The 15264-nt window shown below is 34.7% G+C and overlaps 1 protein-coding gene across 7 annotated transcripts in view; it reads left to right on the top strand.

Annotated features, from left to right (window-relative positions):
- Nucleotides 1-15264, top strand: part of LOC124632210 (vascular endothelial growth factor receptor 1) — a 31098-nt gene that overhangs the window by 12595 nt on the left and 3239 nt on the right. For 2 of the 7 annotated variants that reach the window (XM_047166943.1, XM_047166948.1), the window contains exons 2-23: nucleotides 983-1333; nucleotides 1412-1524; nucleotides 1952-2114; nucleotides 3358-3503; nucleotides 3982-4144; nucleotides 4324-4438; nucleotides 4675-4856; nucleotides 5217-5356; nucleotides 5440-5725; nucleotides 5802-5951; nucleotides 6051-6175; nucleotides 6816-7005; nucleotides 7165-7413; nucleotides 7571-7795; nucleotides 8241-8397; nucleotides 8574-8662; nucleotides 9381-9413; nucleotides 12274-12425; nucleotides 12815-12937; nucleotides 13342-13511; nucleotides 13807-13951; nucleotides 14831-14999. In XM_047166943.1, coding sequence (XP_047022899.1) covers nucleotides 983-1333; nucleotides 1412-1524; nucleotides 1952-2114; nucleotides 3358-3503; nucleotides 3982-4144; nucleotides 4324-4438; nucleotides 4675-4856; nucleotides 5217-5356; nucleotides 5440-5725; nucleotides 5802-5951; nucleotides 6051-6175; nucleotides 6816-7005; nucleotides 7165-7413; nucleotides 7571-7795; nucleotides 8241-8397; nucleotides 8574-8662; nucleotides 9381-9413; nucleotides 12274-12425; nucleotides 12815-12937; nucleotides 13342-13511; nucleotides 13807-13951; nucleotides 14831-14999 — 3636 coding nt within the window. Of the gene's footprint in view, nucleotides 1-982; nucleotides 1334-1411; nucleotides 1525-1951; nucleotides 2115-2402; nucleotides 2542-3357; nucleotides 3504-3981; nucleotides 4145-4323; nucleotides 4439-4674; nucleotides 4857-5216; nucleotides 5357-5439; nucleotides 5726-5801; nucleotides 5952-6050; nucleotides 6176-6815; nucleotides 7006-7164; nucleotides 7414-7570; nucleotides 7796-8240; nucleotides 8398-8573; nucleotides 8663-9380; nucleotides 9414-12273; nucleotides 12426-12814; nucleotides 12938-13341; nucleotides 13512-13806; nucleotides 13952-14830; nucleotides 15000-15264 lie in introns of all 7 variants that reach the window. The other 5 variants (XM_047166949.1, XM_047166946.1, XM_047166945.1 and 2 more) reach the window with 4 other exon arrangements.

Genomic DNA, 15264 nt, shown 5'->3' with positions numbered 1-15264 from the left:
AAAAGACATTGGTCCTGGTGTGTTACCTTGCGGAATTCCAATACGTTATATGAATATTTTAAATTATTGTTGCAATTTTTACAGCATATAATGAGTATATTAACGAAACTCGAGGTAAATGCGAATGCAGTTTTGTGTCCCGGGAGCAATAATTAGTGAGATGTCTGACGATGAAACATAACATGATTTTAGTATACTCTTTTCATCCTCATGGGATGGTTCTTAGTATTTTTGTAACTACCGTAAGTTCTAGAAACAATTAGTGTTATTAATTTACTTCCAGTAATAGGTACATGATATTGGCGGAAAGTTGTCATCACTTTCACTTAGCGTGATGAGATGACCATTAATATATTGATAAGTTAGCGACGGGGTCCTAATCACTTAATTGGCCGCTGTTTCCAGGGTTTAATACGATCAATTGTTATCGGCGAGGGACATGACGTTGTGTTTCATTTGCTATCCTACTGGTAGGATTAATTTTCCGAATGTTGACCACACCTGCGTCACGCCCTGGACGTGAACACTACTAATTAATAGTGTTTTCGATAGGTGTGCTGTAGGAGGAGTGCGCCGCTCCGCCGTGTCGATGCCGCGGCTCACGTTACAAACGCCATTAGTATGATGATAAGCTCGTCAAGTTGCTTCAGCTTCACTGTCGTCACTCACTTACCTGCTCCATGATATATTACCCTTCGACTGGCTCGTTCCTTGAAATTCTAAACTCACCCTTGTAGAGCCATCGATACTTGCTTATGCGTGAAAATTAATGTGTCATGTCTTGTCAACGATGATAAATTGACAATACGTTTCGCAACAAATTAGGTTAATCAATCGTTTGAATGTTTAAAAGTGTAACTGGTCAACTAATGGTAACAATTAGTTGGTGCATAATGTGAATTACATTACTGGTTTATCGAATTACATATTCACACAGTTATTTAGAAAAATCTGTTCGTATAAAATGCATTGTCGCTTTCAGATGATCTACGACCGATTGGCCCGATTATAAGTCCATGTCAAAAAGAAATAATATTGCAGAAGGGACAAAACTATACGCTAACGTGTAAAGGAAAAACACCTGTACAGATTAAACAACAAGAAGTACCCGAAGAAGTAATCGGAGACTTTCGTATAGTACAGAGAAATATGTCTGGTCTGGTCGATGAATACAAGTTCGGAACAATTCTAGATCTGTTTAACGTCGATCAGTATGCGATTGGCTATTACGCTTGTTTCGACGACACGGTCAACGGTACCGATATACTAAATAACCTTGTTGAAGAACCAAATAACACTGAACATATAACTTTTATTTATATTTACGTTAATGGTGAGATTGGTTTTATACTGAAATTCAATAATTTGGTTAACGTTTGTGTCTGTATCTCATGATTGATAAAACTTTTAGGCTCGGGTAGCTTGTTTGCGCCCATGAGAGAAGTGATTGTTCCAAGACAACAATGTAAAGTTGTAATCGAATGTAGACCAACGACACCAGACATTGAAGTTACCCTGATTTCGGTACGTATTACATAAAAGTTAAATGTCAACGATATTCTAATTACGTATATGCCAATTAAATCTATAATAGATTCAGTTTATAAATATAGGATTGTCAATTAAAAAACATCAGTTAAATTAATGATACTGAAATATACGCTAGTGCTAAACAACCGCTTTTCGCAACTGCATGAAATTAATTCACAAAAAGTAATATCCTAAAATATGTTGTCCTTGTGGCCTGATAGCAAAGTTAATTATGCTGGCTACTTAACCGACTGTTGTAGGAAATAGAGATTGTCTGTTACTGTAATAATAAAATTCACAAAAGTAAACGTTGTCACACCTCAAGCTTCAAGTAACTAATGCTTATTGCTAAGACAAAGCTGATACTAAAGCATGACAGATTTAAATGAATTTGTTTCTTAATAACATTCTTAATATCCAGATTCAGGACATTGCAGACACACTTTATCAGCAATATAGTCCCAAAATCGGGTTCGTCATCGATAGCGACATGCTCTCGGATCCTCTCGGATCGATTTTGATGTATCGCATCTGTGAATTTACTCAGGGACCTGATCGGATAGAGAAACAAGTTGTTTTCCAACGTAGGTGAATAGCAGATGTGTGCGTTTTAACATTTTTATTATACAATTTATACCACATTCACGAGAAAGGGTGTGTCGTTTGCCGGGCTCATTGCGAAATATTACTCCAAGTTATTACAATAACAGTCGTAGTTCATAACTTTTTCTGAATGTGGCTTGTTGTGTTTTTCAATGGAATAAAATTTTAAAACATGTTATTTTAATAAAAAATACATTATAAATTGAAAAACATAACTTTTATATCCTATACACATACTAACCATTATTTATTTGGAAATACTACAATAGTCGCAGAAAAACAGGACACCAGAACAAATAAAGTATTCTCCAAAGATTGGGTTTTTAATGAGAACGTGTAGTAGGTCTGCTTACAAATGCGAAGGACGACGCGGAAACGAAAGCAAAACTGAAACGAAAAATATACGTAGTAAGTAGTGCTACTCCTTGATGTCACCTAACAAGGTAGCGTGGTGTGATGGTTTCATTCACTGAGTATACTGATACTCACGTTCTACTAGATGAGATACTTGATGTTTTGTGTACGGCTTCAAGCTTACTACACTTTCTTTTCCTACTTCTTTGGTGTGTTGCTCTGCGTAACTCCTGTATGCATGTACACGTTTGATAAAATCTACTAACACTGTATTAATCTAATTTAATGTAGGTCTTGATGTTATGTTGCACTTATAATCTAATGTTTTCACGGTGGGTTGATTGAAATATCATTTTTCTTTTTTTTTTCATTGGGTTGTTGTGAATCATTATTTGCCTGCTATGAAAGTTATGGTTCGTCACAGTCACAGCACTAAAGAATTTTGGATCGTACTAAATATTTAAAGTTAATTAATGCTGCTTAATTTTTTAGTGATTAAATACTATTTAGAATGATATTAATGAATTAATTAAAATTATAATATGAATTAACTTATTAATTGATTCGTTTGATTGATTTTGTTTTGTGACTAGGTATAGTCTTTTTTAGTTCTTTTTAAAATGTAGCAATATTTATTTATGGTTTACCAATTTTATTTGCATTGTTTGTTGTTATCGTTTAGGTGTAGTCTGTAGAAGTTTTTGTCAAAAATCGAAATGTAGTTTAAATCTTATGTAATTTAAATCAAGAGACATCTAATTTGAGAGAATTATTTATAATTCCTTAAGATGCTATTATATATCTTAGAGATAGTTACACTATGGAGTAATCATGATCACATCAGCCATGAATATGTTGTATTTTTTTCAGACGTTAGGGTACCACCAGAGCCAAGGATAGAACCTCTGAAAAAGTTTTTTTTAAAAGGAGAATCATTTAGCATCAATTGTACTGTTGATTATAAGCCTGATTCTGTCGTATATTTACATTGGAAGTATCCTCCGAATGTTGCGAAGGTAAGGCTTGAAATTGAATCAAATAATAATTTTGATACTGTAAAACTTTGTTACAATAATAGTGATATCTTGTAATCGAAATATAGACATTCTCACTTCAAAAATATTGACGCTAAAACAACCAAAATAATTATTTCAAAGTACTAAAGGCCGTGAAACACAACATCGTAATATTGTTTTAATTGGCTGTCTAGGTCTAATGGTACGCTTAGCCAAGAACGATAAAAAGGTCCATTCAAGGAGTATTTAATAACCCCAGCAGCGTTTGCACACAACACTGCTGGAGTGGTGTAATGTTCCAAATTTAAAAAAAGCTCGCCTTCAATGCATTTGTTTTCTATTGTGTATAAAATTCCACATTCCCTGGTTCTTTTTTTGAAAGTAAAGATAAAATCTATCTCTTTTTTTAAATAATTTATGCCTTTGTCTATGATTATTCAAGTTTCGAATTGGTTTTAAATTTCATTTTTTATTCTAGGAATCCATAATAGAGTCTTCGAATGAATTTCTAGTGGCTGGAAAAATCTTGTACAAACATATAACAGTTGTAAATGCAACGGACGTGCACAATGGAAAATATACGTGCGTCGCCAGTAATAATTGTGGGGAAAAAGAAAATTCTTCCAATATGATATACTTAGGTAATTTAAATTTCCTATTATAAGGACGAAAACATGTTGTTTATATTTTATGTTGTCCCCATACAATAACAATTAAACTAAAAGTCATCCCATAACGTCTCTAGATTTAATTTTCATATACCTTTGATGAGTTGCAACATGAGTTCTAAATATACCAATTGATTTTATATAAATTTTAGCTGAACCTTTGCTTGATCTGATCCCGGATTCTGACGACAATCGATCTGAGCACAAACAGAGGACGATAAAGCAGATGATTAGGTTGAAAGATTACCCACGTGCTTCCTATCACGCGTAAGTATTGTTGATGTTTGATTATCTTTATCTAAAATACCAATAGGTACTAAAATATTTACGAAAACGTTTAGATTTATTAGATGCTTACAATACAATGATGTGTATCAATCACCTTAAGAATAAATTGAGCTGTTAGAACTAATATCCGGATGAACAAATAACGATACATTTCGATACAACGTGAAAATGGTATAGGTCACTACAATTAAATATAAGATTTTTTTTAATTTCAGCTTACGGAATGGAAAGCCTTTACCTAAAAACCCGTCTAAATACAATGTGACCAGACACGAGCGTACTGGAGATATTATCCTGACCATATTCAATTCGACTGTTACGGACTCCGCAAACTATACCATTGTTGCCTCCAACTCATACCTGACAAAAAGTCACACGTATGATATTCGAGTCATAGGTAAGTTGTAGTATTTTATATAGTTTTCTCACGATGTACTCGATACTTCTAATGGAATAAGCTCAATGATACTCGTAGCATATGAGAAGGAAAATTGACTGCACGTGTGTCTGCGCAAACGCTTGTGCACTATAATGTGTGTGCACAGCTGGCTGATCTCCTTATAGGAGAACAGCCACCGTGGCAGAAATCGGCCTTGGGCATATTTTTATTATGATTAATTAACTAGGTACTGATAATTGGCTAAAGAAGTGAATAAAAATTATTTAGGGCGAATAAAAATACGTTTCGACTGTCTTATGTCTAAAAACCATGATGCATTATGTAATTTGTTTATTGAATACTATCTTTGTTCCACAGCCCCACCAACTGTCGACTTCGGCCCCGATGCTGATAAGAAATACATGAAGGGTACAACGGCTTCCCTAAAATGTGTCGTAACAGGGTACCCATTGCCTGATGTCACGTGGATATTCTCAAACGGGGTTAATCAGACCATGGTAAATTGTTATGCAAGCTTCCAGCCATTAATAAATAAGTATAGGTTTTTTTATTAACAACATGTATGAAATGCACATTTCAGAAAAGCAGCTCTATAGAAACAGAATCAGTTTATAAGGAAACAGCAATATTAAACGTCCCGGTCCACGCGTCTGTGAACATTACATGTCAAGCGACGAACAAGCAAACAGCTACCCAAACAAGAAGGCTCCTGGTCTACGAGATGCCAAACGGCTTCGGCATTGAGGATACATCAAAAACATGGTTCTACCAAAACCAGGATGTAACTATAACATGCATTGCGTCTAAATATGACTTTCGCAGCGTAACTTGGATAGGATCTGATGAAGAAGACTTGAACGGAACTGGTTAGTAAAGAGAAGAAAATCTATCTAGTATTTTTTTTTTTAATAATGACTTATAAATATGTGTTTTTATTAACAGCCGCAGTGGAATACACAACGAATACATTCTCATACATTGCCAAATTGAGGTTTCCTCAAATCTCTATCAACCAGAGTGGACCGTATATTTGTCGCGGCCAGAGGCTAAACGGTGTCTTCGAGACTGAACTGATTAATATCACTGTTGCTTGTAAGTTACCTCTATCCATTAACCTGTTATACATAATATGGATCATAGAAGGCAGTAATTTCCTATGTTAATATTTTCTACCTGTCTATTTATCCACAGCGCTTCAGCCGCCAATAATAAACAATCCTGCAGCTGACGAGAATGTGGAGGTGGTACTTTTCCAACAAGTTGATTTGAATTGTCAAGCCGAAGGTGTGCCTCCACCCAAATTGGAGTGGTATAAGGTAAAATTGAAGTTTTAAACAGGCGTTTATAGGTCACATGTGATTAGAGTCGTTATAATAGTTATTTGTTATACAAGAGTGCAAAGTTGCTTTTTAACCGCGAGCTCAATTTTGATGACCGAGCAAGCGAAGGATTCTAAAATTGAAACACGAGCGTAGCGAGTGTTTCAATAATTAGAATCCTGAGCGATAGCGAGGGAATCAAAAGAGCTCAAGGTGAAAAATCTTTGCACTCGAGTGCAACACGTAACTTTTCATCCCACCTCATCGAGGAAATTACTAAATGCAAAAAACAAAATGGCGCGCACATATGAGTATCAAATTAAAAAGCAGTACCTATTAAAGTTCATTTATTTGAAAACTCAGTTTAAAAATGAAACGACGTTAAAAATCTTTGTAAAAACAATAATAAAAATTACTTAATTAATTGAATAATTATTTTAAGCAGTATTTTATTTGTTTAATATGTATTTGTTTGAAAAGTCTTATCAAGATTGTCACAAATGGAGTATTGCACACGATGTTCTAAATTCAAATCACTTTGCCGCTCTAGAGGATAAAAACGGCTTTTGCGCTCAGATATCAAAGGATAAAACTACTCTTTCCGAGATGGTGGGATGAAAATTATATTTTTTTACAGGATGACGTTTTAATGAGCAACGATACGAATGCAAAAATTATTAGGAACGATATTAGTCGTACTGTGGTTAACTCAACAATTTCGATAGATCGAATCATTGATGCAAACAAGGGTGTCTACCAATGTGTAGCCACCAGCACCGGTGATGGTTATCCAATCGCGAGCAGAACTTATACTATTACACTGAAAGGTATGTATATGTAATTTTGTATCTAGTATATTATAATTTAAAAAAGATATTGACTGTATTAATGACGAAATTTTTATCGCTATTTCAGAAATCTGTGTTAATTGTCTTTAAGTTGCTTTGTGTTGATTTTGCAATTATACCATTTGTATCTTTCAACAGAACCATCATACGCAGTGTACCTAAGCGGGATTTTAGCAGTGATCTTGATTCTAATCCTCGCGGTCATGTATTTAACGTGGAAAGTACGAAAAGAGAAGCGATTCAGAAAAGAACTGGCAGCGGCAGGACTTCTATATTTTAAAGAAGGAGTTACTAAATCTCTTAATCCAGAATTAGGGATTGATGAACAAGCTGAATTATTGCCGTATAACGAAAAGTTTGAATTTCCAATAGAAAAACTAAAACTAGGTAAGATAATCCTAATAATACACGAGCTCAAAATATTTTGTTTCTGATTTTTAGTTCAAACTTAAAGTAAAATTATTATCATGTCTAAATAGAATTATATGAGAAGGTTTTTTATGGAAATTCCAAATCTTAAACATAGCTTGCAATTTATTTGAAGGCATTCAGCTCGGTGCGGGTGCATTCGGCGTGGTTTACAAGGCAGAGGCACGAGGCATCGTTAACGCTGAAGAAACAACCGAAGTGGCCGTGAAAATGGTGAAGAAAACAGCAGACAATATGTATATCAAAGCGTTGGCCTCAGAACTAAAAATAATGGTGCACTTGGGGAAACACATAAACATTGTGAACTTGCTCGGAGCGTGCACGAAAAATGTTGGGAAACGTAAGACGATGTTTTCGCTATTTATTTTGAAAATGTTTCTTTCAAGTGTGCAAGTTTAAAATAGGCGTAAGTAGCACTTGTACCTATATTTTGTCTATGTTTGTTTTGCCAATTTTCTTGTTAATTTTGGCACTGGTAGTACACAAATTGTAAAATTAACAAATTATAGTAACATTATTTTGCTATCGTCATCGTAATTTACTTTACGCAATTTAATGAGATACCTAGTTAGTAGCTCAGAGTAGTTAGCATTAACACGAAAAATAATATTATCTGTACGCTGTTTTTTCGTAAAGTTCTGTTAAACGACTTTTGCTGATTTACAGTTCTGTATTCAAGGTTTTGTTCAATTAATTTACAAAGTGCTGTTGTTATAAACGGTCAATGTGAGTTTACAATCAATTATGTGTTAATTTTACTAATTGAAGGTTGTTTATGTTTCCAGGGGAGTTGGCTGTAATTGTTGAATATTGCAAGTTTGGTAATATACACAATTATATGCTGAGGCATCGGGAGGTTTTCATAGATCAACTGACTGATAATAAGGAAAAGAATCTAGGGAGAGTTAACAGAGGATTCTCTTGCAGTAGTGGTAGTACTGGGTAAGAACTATAAAATAACTTACTTAAATGTTTACAAAATATTTGGTTAGCCCTTATAAGACTTCTATTGTCAATGACACAAGTAAAAAACCCTGTATTTAACTTTGCGTGTTGTATCTTTGATGTTTTTGATATGAAATCAACATAATTACATATGTATATTATTCAAATTCTAGGGCACAGTCAGATTATTTCGGCTCGAGTACACAAGACACCGACCACACATTCGTGAACACTGCTAATACCAATAGATCTACTAGAAATGGTAAGTTATTCCCCTTTATATATCGATACTTGTCAATCATGCGGTGACGATATAACTTTTATTTTTACGATTTAAAGCCACGAATAGGTAAACAATTAGTAAAACCATCTTCCTATTTATACCTGTTAGTTATATTTGCATTTATTGACGTAAACTACCGTACGTAATTCAAAGTACTAACATTTTTTTTAATTAGAAGTGAACACCTATGTAATTATCAATTTCTAAGTGGATATCATCTGCTTCAAAACAATTTTCTTATTTATATTTTTTATTATTTACAATTACTTACGTAAACTGACGTAGGTACCTGAACGTGTTAACATATATTTTTTTAGTTAGAAGAAGCGAAAAGCTACGAAGTCATCAATTTCCAACTTGTTATTTTCCTCGTCATAACTATTTCTTTTTCAATCAAAAGAAATATGTTTGTTTTGCATCATATTTTTTGAGCAACCTGTAGAATATTAGAAGTATCCTACTTATATTATAAATGTGAAAGTTAGTGAGAATGTATGGATGTATGTTTGTTATTCAATCACGCAAAAACAGCTGGATCGATTTGATTGAAATTTGGTATGTAGATAGGTGATACCCTGGATTGACACATAGGCTACTTTTTATCAACACACCACGCGGGCGAAGCCGCTGGCGGAAGCTAGTATACCTATATAAAGTATTCTGGTAGTTGTTCACATTTTTATCCTTATTTTACCAGACAATCCTACACACCAAGTGGAATTACTCGAAGGTATGTTTTGTGGCTCAGCAAGTAATTTTGTACATAAGCATTGACCTACCTCCTGTAAAATACCTATGCACATTAGTTTTATCTCTGTTGTCCGCATTTGCCTGACGTTTAACAACTTTAATTGTTTGAAATACTTCTGTAATTATATATTAATAAATATAGGTGACTAAGGACGTTAACACGGCATTTAACGAACTAATATACGAGTTTTAATTACTTTTGACTTAAAAAACTGTTTATTTCGGCTCATAATCGATTGTAGCTATTTATGTGGTTGGACTTTGAACCGAGACTAAAAGCTACTTAATAATGTTTTCCGTTCACTCTATTATATTATGTTTGCCTTGCGTTATATGTAAGTTGGTGTCTATTAAACAAATATTGTTATCGGTACTTATAAGGATAATGTACACGCTATTAGTTGCATGTGGGTTGATTTATTTATGTTTTAGTTTCAATCATCATACTAAGATATTGAAGGTTTAACAGCCAATTTCTTCATCAAAAGTAAAAATCAAAGTAATGTCTAATGTAAAAGTAACGGTCAAATTCGCTTTTTCTATTAGTTTTGCTGTCACTTTCGCCTTGAAAAAACTAATTTGACCGTTACTTTAGACATTACTTTGACTTTTATATTTGATGAAGAAACTGGCCGTAAGTCACCTTTGTTATTTTCGTTGCATTTCCTCACAATGTGCAAGGATACGAAAGGATCAAAAGATTTAAGGATGAGTCTCGTTTTTGAAAACTGGCCGTTGGTTGTGTGTGTTCCGTTCTTAGTTCTGATTATTAAATGCTGTATAACGTTATTATGCTTTATATTGACGAAGATTTAGTAATTACTTGTTGCGTTTGTACTAAAGTTCTTAACATAAACGAAACAGACCCAAATTAAATTCTTCCCTAATACTGGCAAAAGTTCTAATTACGTCAGTTATATTCAGATGCGACAGTCATTTACGTTATTGCATTATTGAATGGCTTAGGAGGATAATGGTGCATGACCAATTAATCATAATTCTATTATCAGGTAGAATTCTACCCGTGACGTAGCTAAATAATTTATAATTACATATCCTGGAATAGGTTAGTTAAACGCATCTATTTCATTGATTGTCCTGGTTGCTTTTCTAAGCTCATGGTTAAAATGCGAGCCTACGTCACTTGGGCGCGACCTCTTCCATAGATTTATAAATAGGCTTTGAGGCATGTACGTCAAGAGGTTGTTGATCAAAACTTTTTTCTGAGTAGGTACCTATATCTACAGTGTGTTAGTCTGATTGAGGGAGATATTCAAACATATATTTTTTGCAAAAGTCTTGTCATCGCATTTATTTTACATCAAAGTGGTGTGTGCAAGGGTCAATGAATTGTAGGTAAAGATTTGTACTTCATTTTCCTTAAATACTTTTCTCTGCTGTTTACAAATTCACTTCTTGCGCGCGTCACAAAATAAGGAATTTCATCGAATACTGAATAAAGTCAGTATATTCCTTGTTTATCCTGACGTACTGGGCAATACAAAGCTTATAATTAACTGACGACAAGTTTAATTAATCCAGGAATATTTTATAAGTTATGTCTGGAAATTATATTAGCATGTTCTCTTGCGGACAATTACAACATTAGGGGAGATGTTCCTAAAACGGGTAAGCTAAGGGAGATGTTAAATAAAATAACCAAGAACATTACATGCGACTTGTATTTGTACTCATAGGATTGTTTATATAATAAACTTCGGAAAACATAAGATAGTCTTAGTAATCTTCTTCAAAATTCAGAAAAAAATAAAAAAAAATAAACCCCTTCGAAATACCCGCTTTGCCCTCGGAGGGGTCTTAAAACGGGTAGCGCCTTTGGGCAAAGCAGGTAATGAATGAATATGTGATAAATGAATTAAAAAACATATCTTAGCCTCCTATTATCCAGGAAATCTTTATCGTTAATTAGTCTCCTTAATTTTGTTAAACAGTTTTCTTATTTTGATCAGTCTAGATCACTTTTTGACTTTATTAAATGTTACATTTGAAATTATAATTCCACCAGCAGATAATTTTGTTAAAAATCAGAGAAAACATATTTTAATTTCTTTTTCACGTTGTTCCTGTACTTCTTCAGCTATCTGTGGCTTCCTTTGTCTTCGATTAGCTTTCTTTGGGATCAATTGAGGAAGTGGCCCCTTATTTCATGTCGGGTAGTCACCCGTTATGCCCCTACCAGTTTTGCCCAAAAGCACGTTTGAAATTTCAACTACCTTAACCTTAAAATAGTAAACAAGGAGACTACTATTCACAATTAATAAGCATATAACATGTAAAATGATAATACAAAACTACGAAAACCGTATCTTGCACCATATTTGAGTAGTCACTAGCATAATCCGATTTTTTTTAGTAAACTCTGCAAAAAACTTTTTTTACGTCTTACCTCGAAAACGCTCGCTCTAGGCGCGCGAGCCAACTGACCGTGATCGGCAGGGGGGTGCACCGCTCTACACTCACAGGTTCACACTAAGACCTATAATATACGAATGGCAAAGCCTACCCATTTTAGGAGGGGTACCCGTTTTAGGAACATCTCCCCTAAGTTACATGCACACTTATAAAATAATATGACATAGCACATATAATATAATAGTAAGATCCTTATATAATACACCTATGTTTAAAAAATAAATACTCTGATTCTGAGCCATAATGAGAATATCTACTTTTTAAGTAACGAATAAGTCGGTGGCCCTTTTGTTGGCCAGTAGGTAGACTAAAAATACGAAAATCGTTGGAACGCATCTATTCATTTACCTTTTCGACTGAGCTTTTGACTCACATATATTAATCAACTTTTTCATTAATTATTCCAGCATCAGAGAGCTACGTGCAACCGGAATGGCGATCGAACTACGAAAGCGACTATTGCTTTGACGGTCGTAATCCACGACCGCTGACCTCTCGTGACCTGCTCGTGTGGGCCTTCCAAATCGCGAGGGGCATGGAGTACCTTGCTAGTAGAAAGGTTAGTACCTGTATTTAAGAGATAATGAAATGAGTATACAATCAACCTGTGGAGAATAGTATTACTGAACCTACTACTTTGTCTACTGGCTGTACTTGCAAATTAGTCTGTGAAATTAGATCAGTTTCTCGCAGTTTATCTGCCCAAACCAGGACCAAAATATAGCCTATGTCACCAGGCCTATCCTCGGCATACAGCTTCAAAACAATGAAATAATTTTTCAAATTGTTTCAGTAGTTTCCGTCACAGATTACTAAATAGTTCGTTGCCTTTACAGTACACACAACCGAACAAGAAATATTTACCCTTATTAGTATGGATTAAATCAATCAAACGGTTCCTACATTGCGTATAACTTACCGGTCTAAATCATTAATCTTACGTTCCAGGTTCGACACGGAGATTTGGCAGCAAGAAACGTGTTGTTAGCCGAAGACAATATCGTGAAGATTTGTGACTTCGGTCTCGCTACAAGCGTTTACAAAAGCGATGAATATCAACAGAAGGAAAACGTGAGTAACACATACGTATTTCTCGATAATTACCTTTTATCCTTCACTATATTTAAATAGGTTTATTATTTATATTGAGGTTACCATAAATAAATGTAAGTTTTACATATTCCTTAACGGAGTGTTTCTGTATGGCTATCTGCTTATTTACGGAAAAAATAAATTGGTACTTTGAACTTAAGCATCAACCCATTGTATGTACTTACATACATTGCGACGAGATTTCATAATAATGACGTCTGTGTAGTAATTTTGTTTTTTTTTTTCCTTTTAATACTCCTTTTAGAAATACCTAACCATTTTATTGCCTACTTACCTGTTAATACTCTCTGCAGGACTCTTTGCAGATTTGTAACTACGATTTTGACTTGATTTATTTTGACGATCTTTAATTTAATTTCCAGTGTCCTCTGCCCTTCAAATGGCTGGCAATAGAGTGTATGGAGTCTCGCATATTTTCAACACAGTCAGACGTCTGGTCTTTCGGCATCGTCTTATGGGAACTCTTCTCTCTGGCTAAGACACCTTATCCGAACATGGGACCTGCCGATCTGCTGTCCTGGCTATCCTCAGGGTATGTATTACCACCACAAATCGCTTACTTAAGTTGCAGACTTGAGGAAAACCTGTGTTTTCAAACCACAGATTTCATTGTAAGAGAATTGGATTTATTCGAATCATTGCAGGGTATTAACGACACCAAAATCTAATTTATTGTATATAGGTAATCATCATTTCCGTAAATTGATGACCACATTTTAGAGTCCCAGATAAGAAGAGCTGGAATTCTCAGTCAAACTTTTGGGTTGAAGTAACTAAACGTTATTATATTTATATTTTCTACATTGACGACTTTCTTAATATTACAGAAATCGCCTGGCTAGGCCAACGTACGCAGACCAGCGGCTACATGACGTGATGCTCAGGTGTTGGGATCAGAAGCCAACCAACAGGCCCAGCTTCAGTGAACTGCAAGAGATTCTTGGCGGCTTTTTAGAAGATAATGTGCGAAACGTAAGTATACTGCTGTGCATGGCAGAATCACAAGAAAAAGGGTATATTACTATTTTAGTAGGTACAGGAAAAAGTATGAACACCGTTCTTATTTTTTAAATTAAAATCTCTTTTGAACCAAAAAGTAGGAGGTTCTCAATTTGAATATTTGTTTTTTTTGTACTTGTGCGTTCTAAGGGTGACGTAGCGGCTACCCGATGAAGCAAATGGCCAGTTATCCAACTAACATCCTTTGTAGTTCTTACTTGTTTGCGCAGATGGCGTTGTTTGTCTGAAGCAGAGCTATAAGCGCACTGAAATGTACCAGGCTAGGGAGTTTTGGTTTTACTTGCTTACAGCCAGTTTCTTCATCAAAAGTAAAAGTCAAAGTAATGTCTAAAGTAAAAGTAACGGTCAAATTAATTTTTTATATTAATTTTGCTGTCACTTTAGCCTTGAAAAAACGAATTTGACCGTTACTTTTACTTTAAACATTACTTTGACTTTTACTTTTGATGAAGAAACTGGCCGTTAATGTTTTTGTCTAATATTATATATCTGTTTTGGTGGAAATTTTATGTGTTCAATGGTGATTGTAGGATTCGGAAGGAGTTAATTGTTCGTAATTAATGCACTTGAAACATAGCTTCCAGAATCAATGATACTTTTGCGTTTACAAAGAATTTTAAAGTCAGATAAAAACTGTCAACAGAACTTTGTGAGAGAATAATCCAGTTTAGTAGTTGATCTCCAAAGGACGTGACGATGAAATTCCAAGTCATTTGATATAGTCTTTGAACTGCGCAAGGTTCTCCTATCTTTAACATTTCATTAGATTTTCATTAGATACGCAACATTTTATGAGATACTTTATTGATTAGATTTTTTCATCTTTTACAGCACTATGTAGACCTAAACACGGCATATACAAATATGAACCCGAACCCTGGAGGCGAGGACTACCTCGCGATGGTGATGGCTCCAGACTATAACAACCTCACCACTCCCAGCCCGCGTCACGAGTACGCGAACGACAGGAACTTCTTCCCTAACACGCCTACACAAATAGGTAAGACTTTTTGTCACTTTAACATCTTGACAATATTGAAACGTTCTTCTAACCTACAGACAGACATGTGTTGCTGGGGAGTTTGTTGCGCCACTTCTTCCCAGCAGAAACACATAGGAAGTGGTGAAGGGTGAGCGTTTTAGGGGCTGTCTTTTGTAAATTCCTGACGTTCAAAAAGTGCTGTAAAATTTAAGTTTATATGATAAAATTTAAATTTTTGGAATAGGGTAGTTCATATATAAATAATAGTTATTTGTTATACAAG

This window comes from Helicoverpa zea, chromosome 8 (assembly GCF_022581195.2).
Source record: "Helicoverpa zea isolate HzStark_Cry1AcR chromosome 8, ilHelZeax1.1, whole genome shotgun sequence".
Taxonomy (NCBI): domain Eukaryota; kingdom Metazoa; phylum Arthropoda; class Insecta; order Lepidoptera; family Noctuidae; genus Helicoverpa; species Helicoverpa zea.
This window is presented reverse-complemented; position numbering and strand designations above follow the sequence as displayed.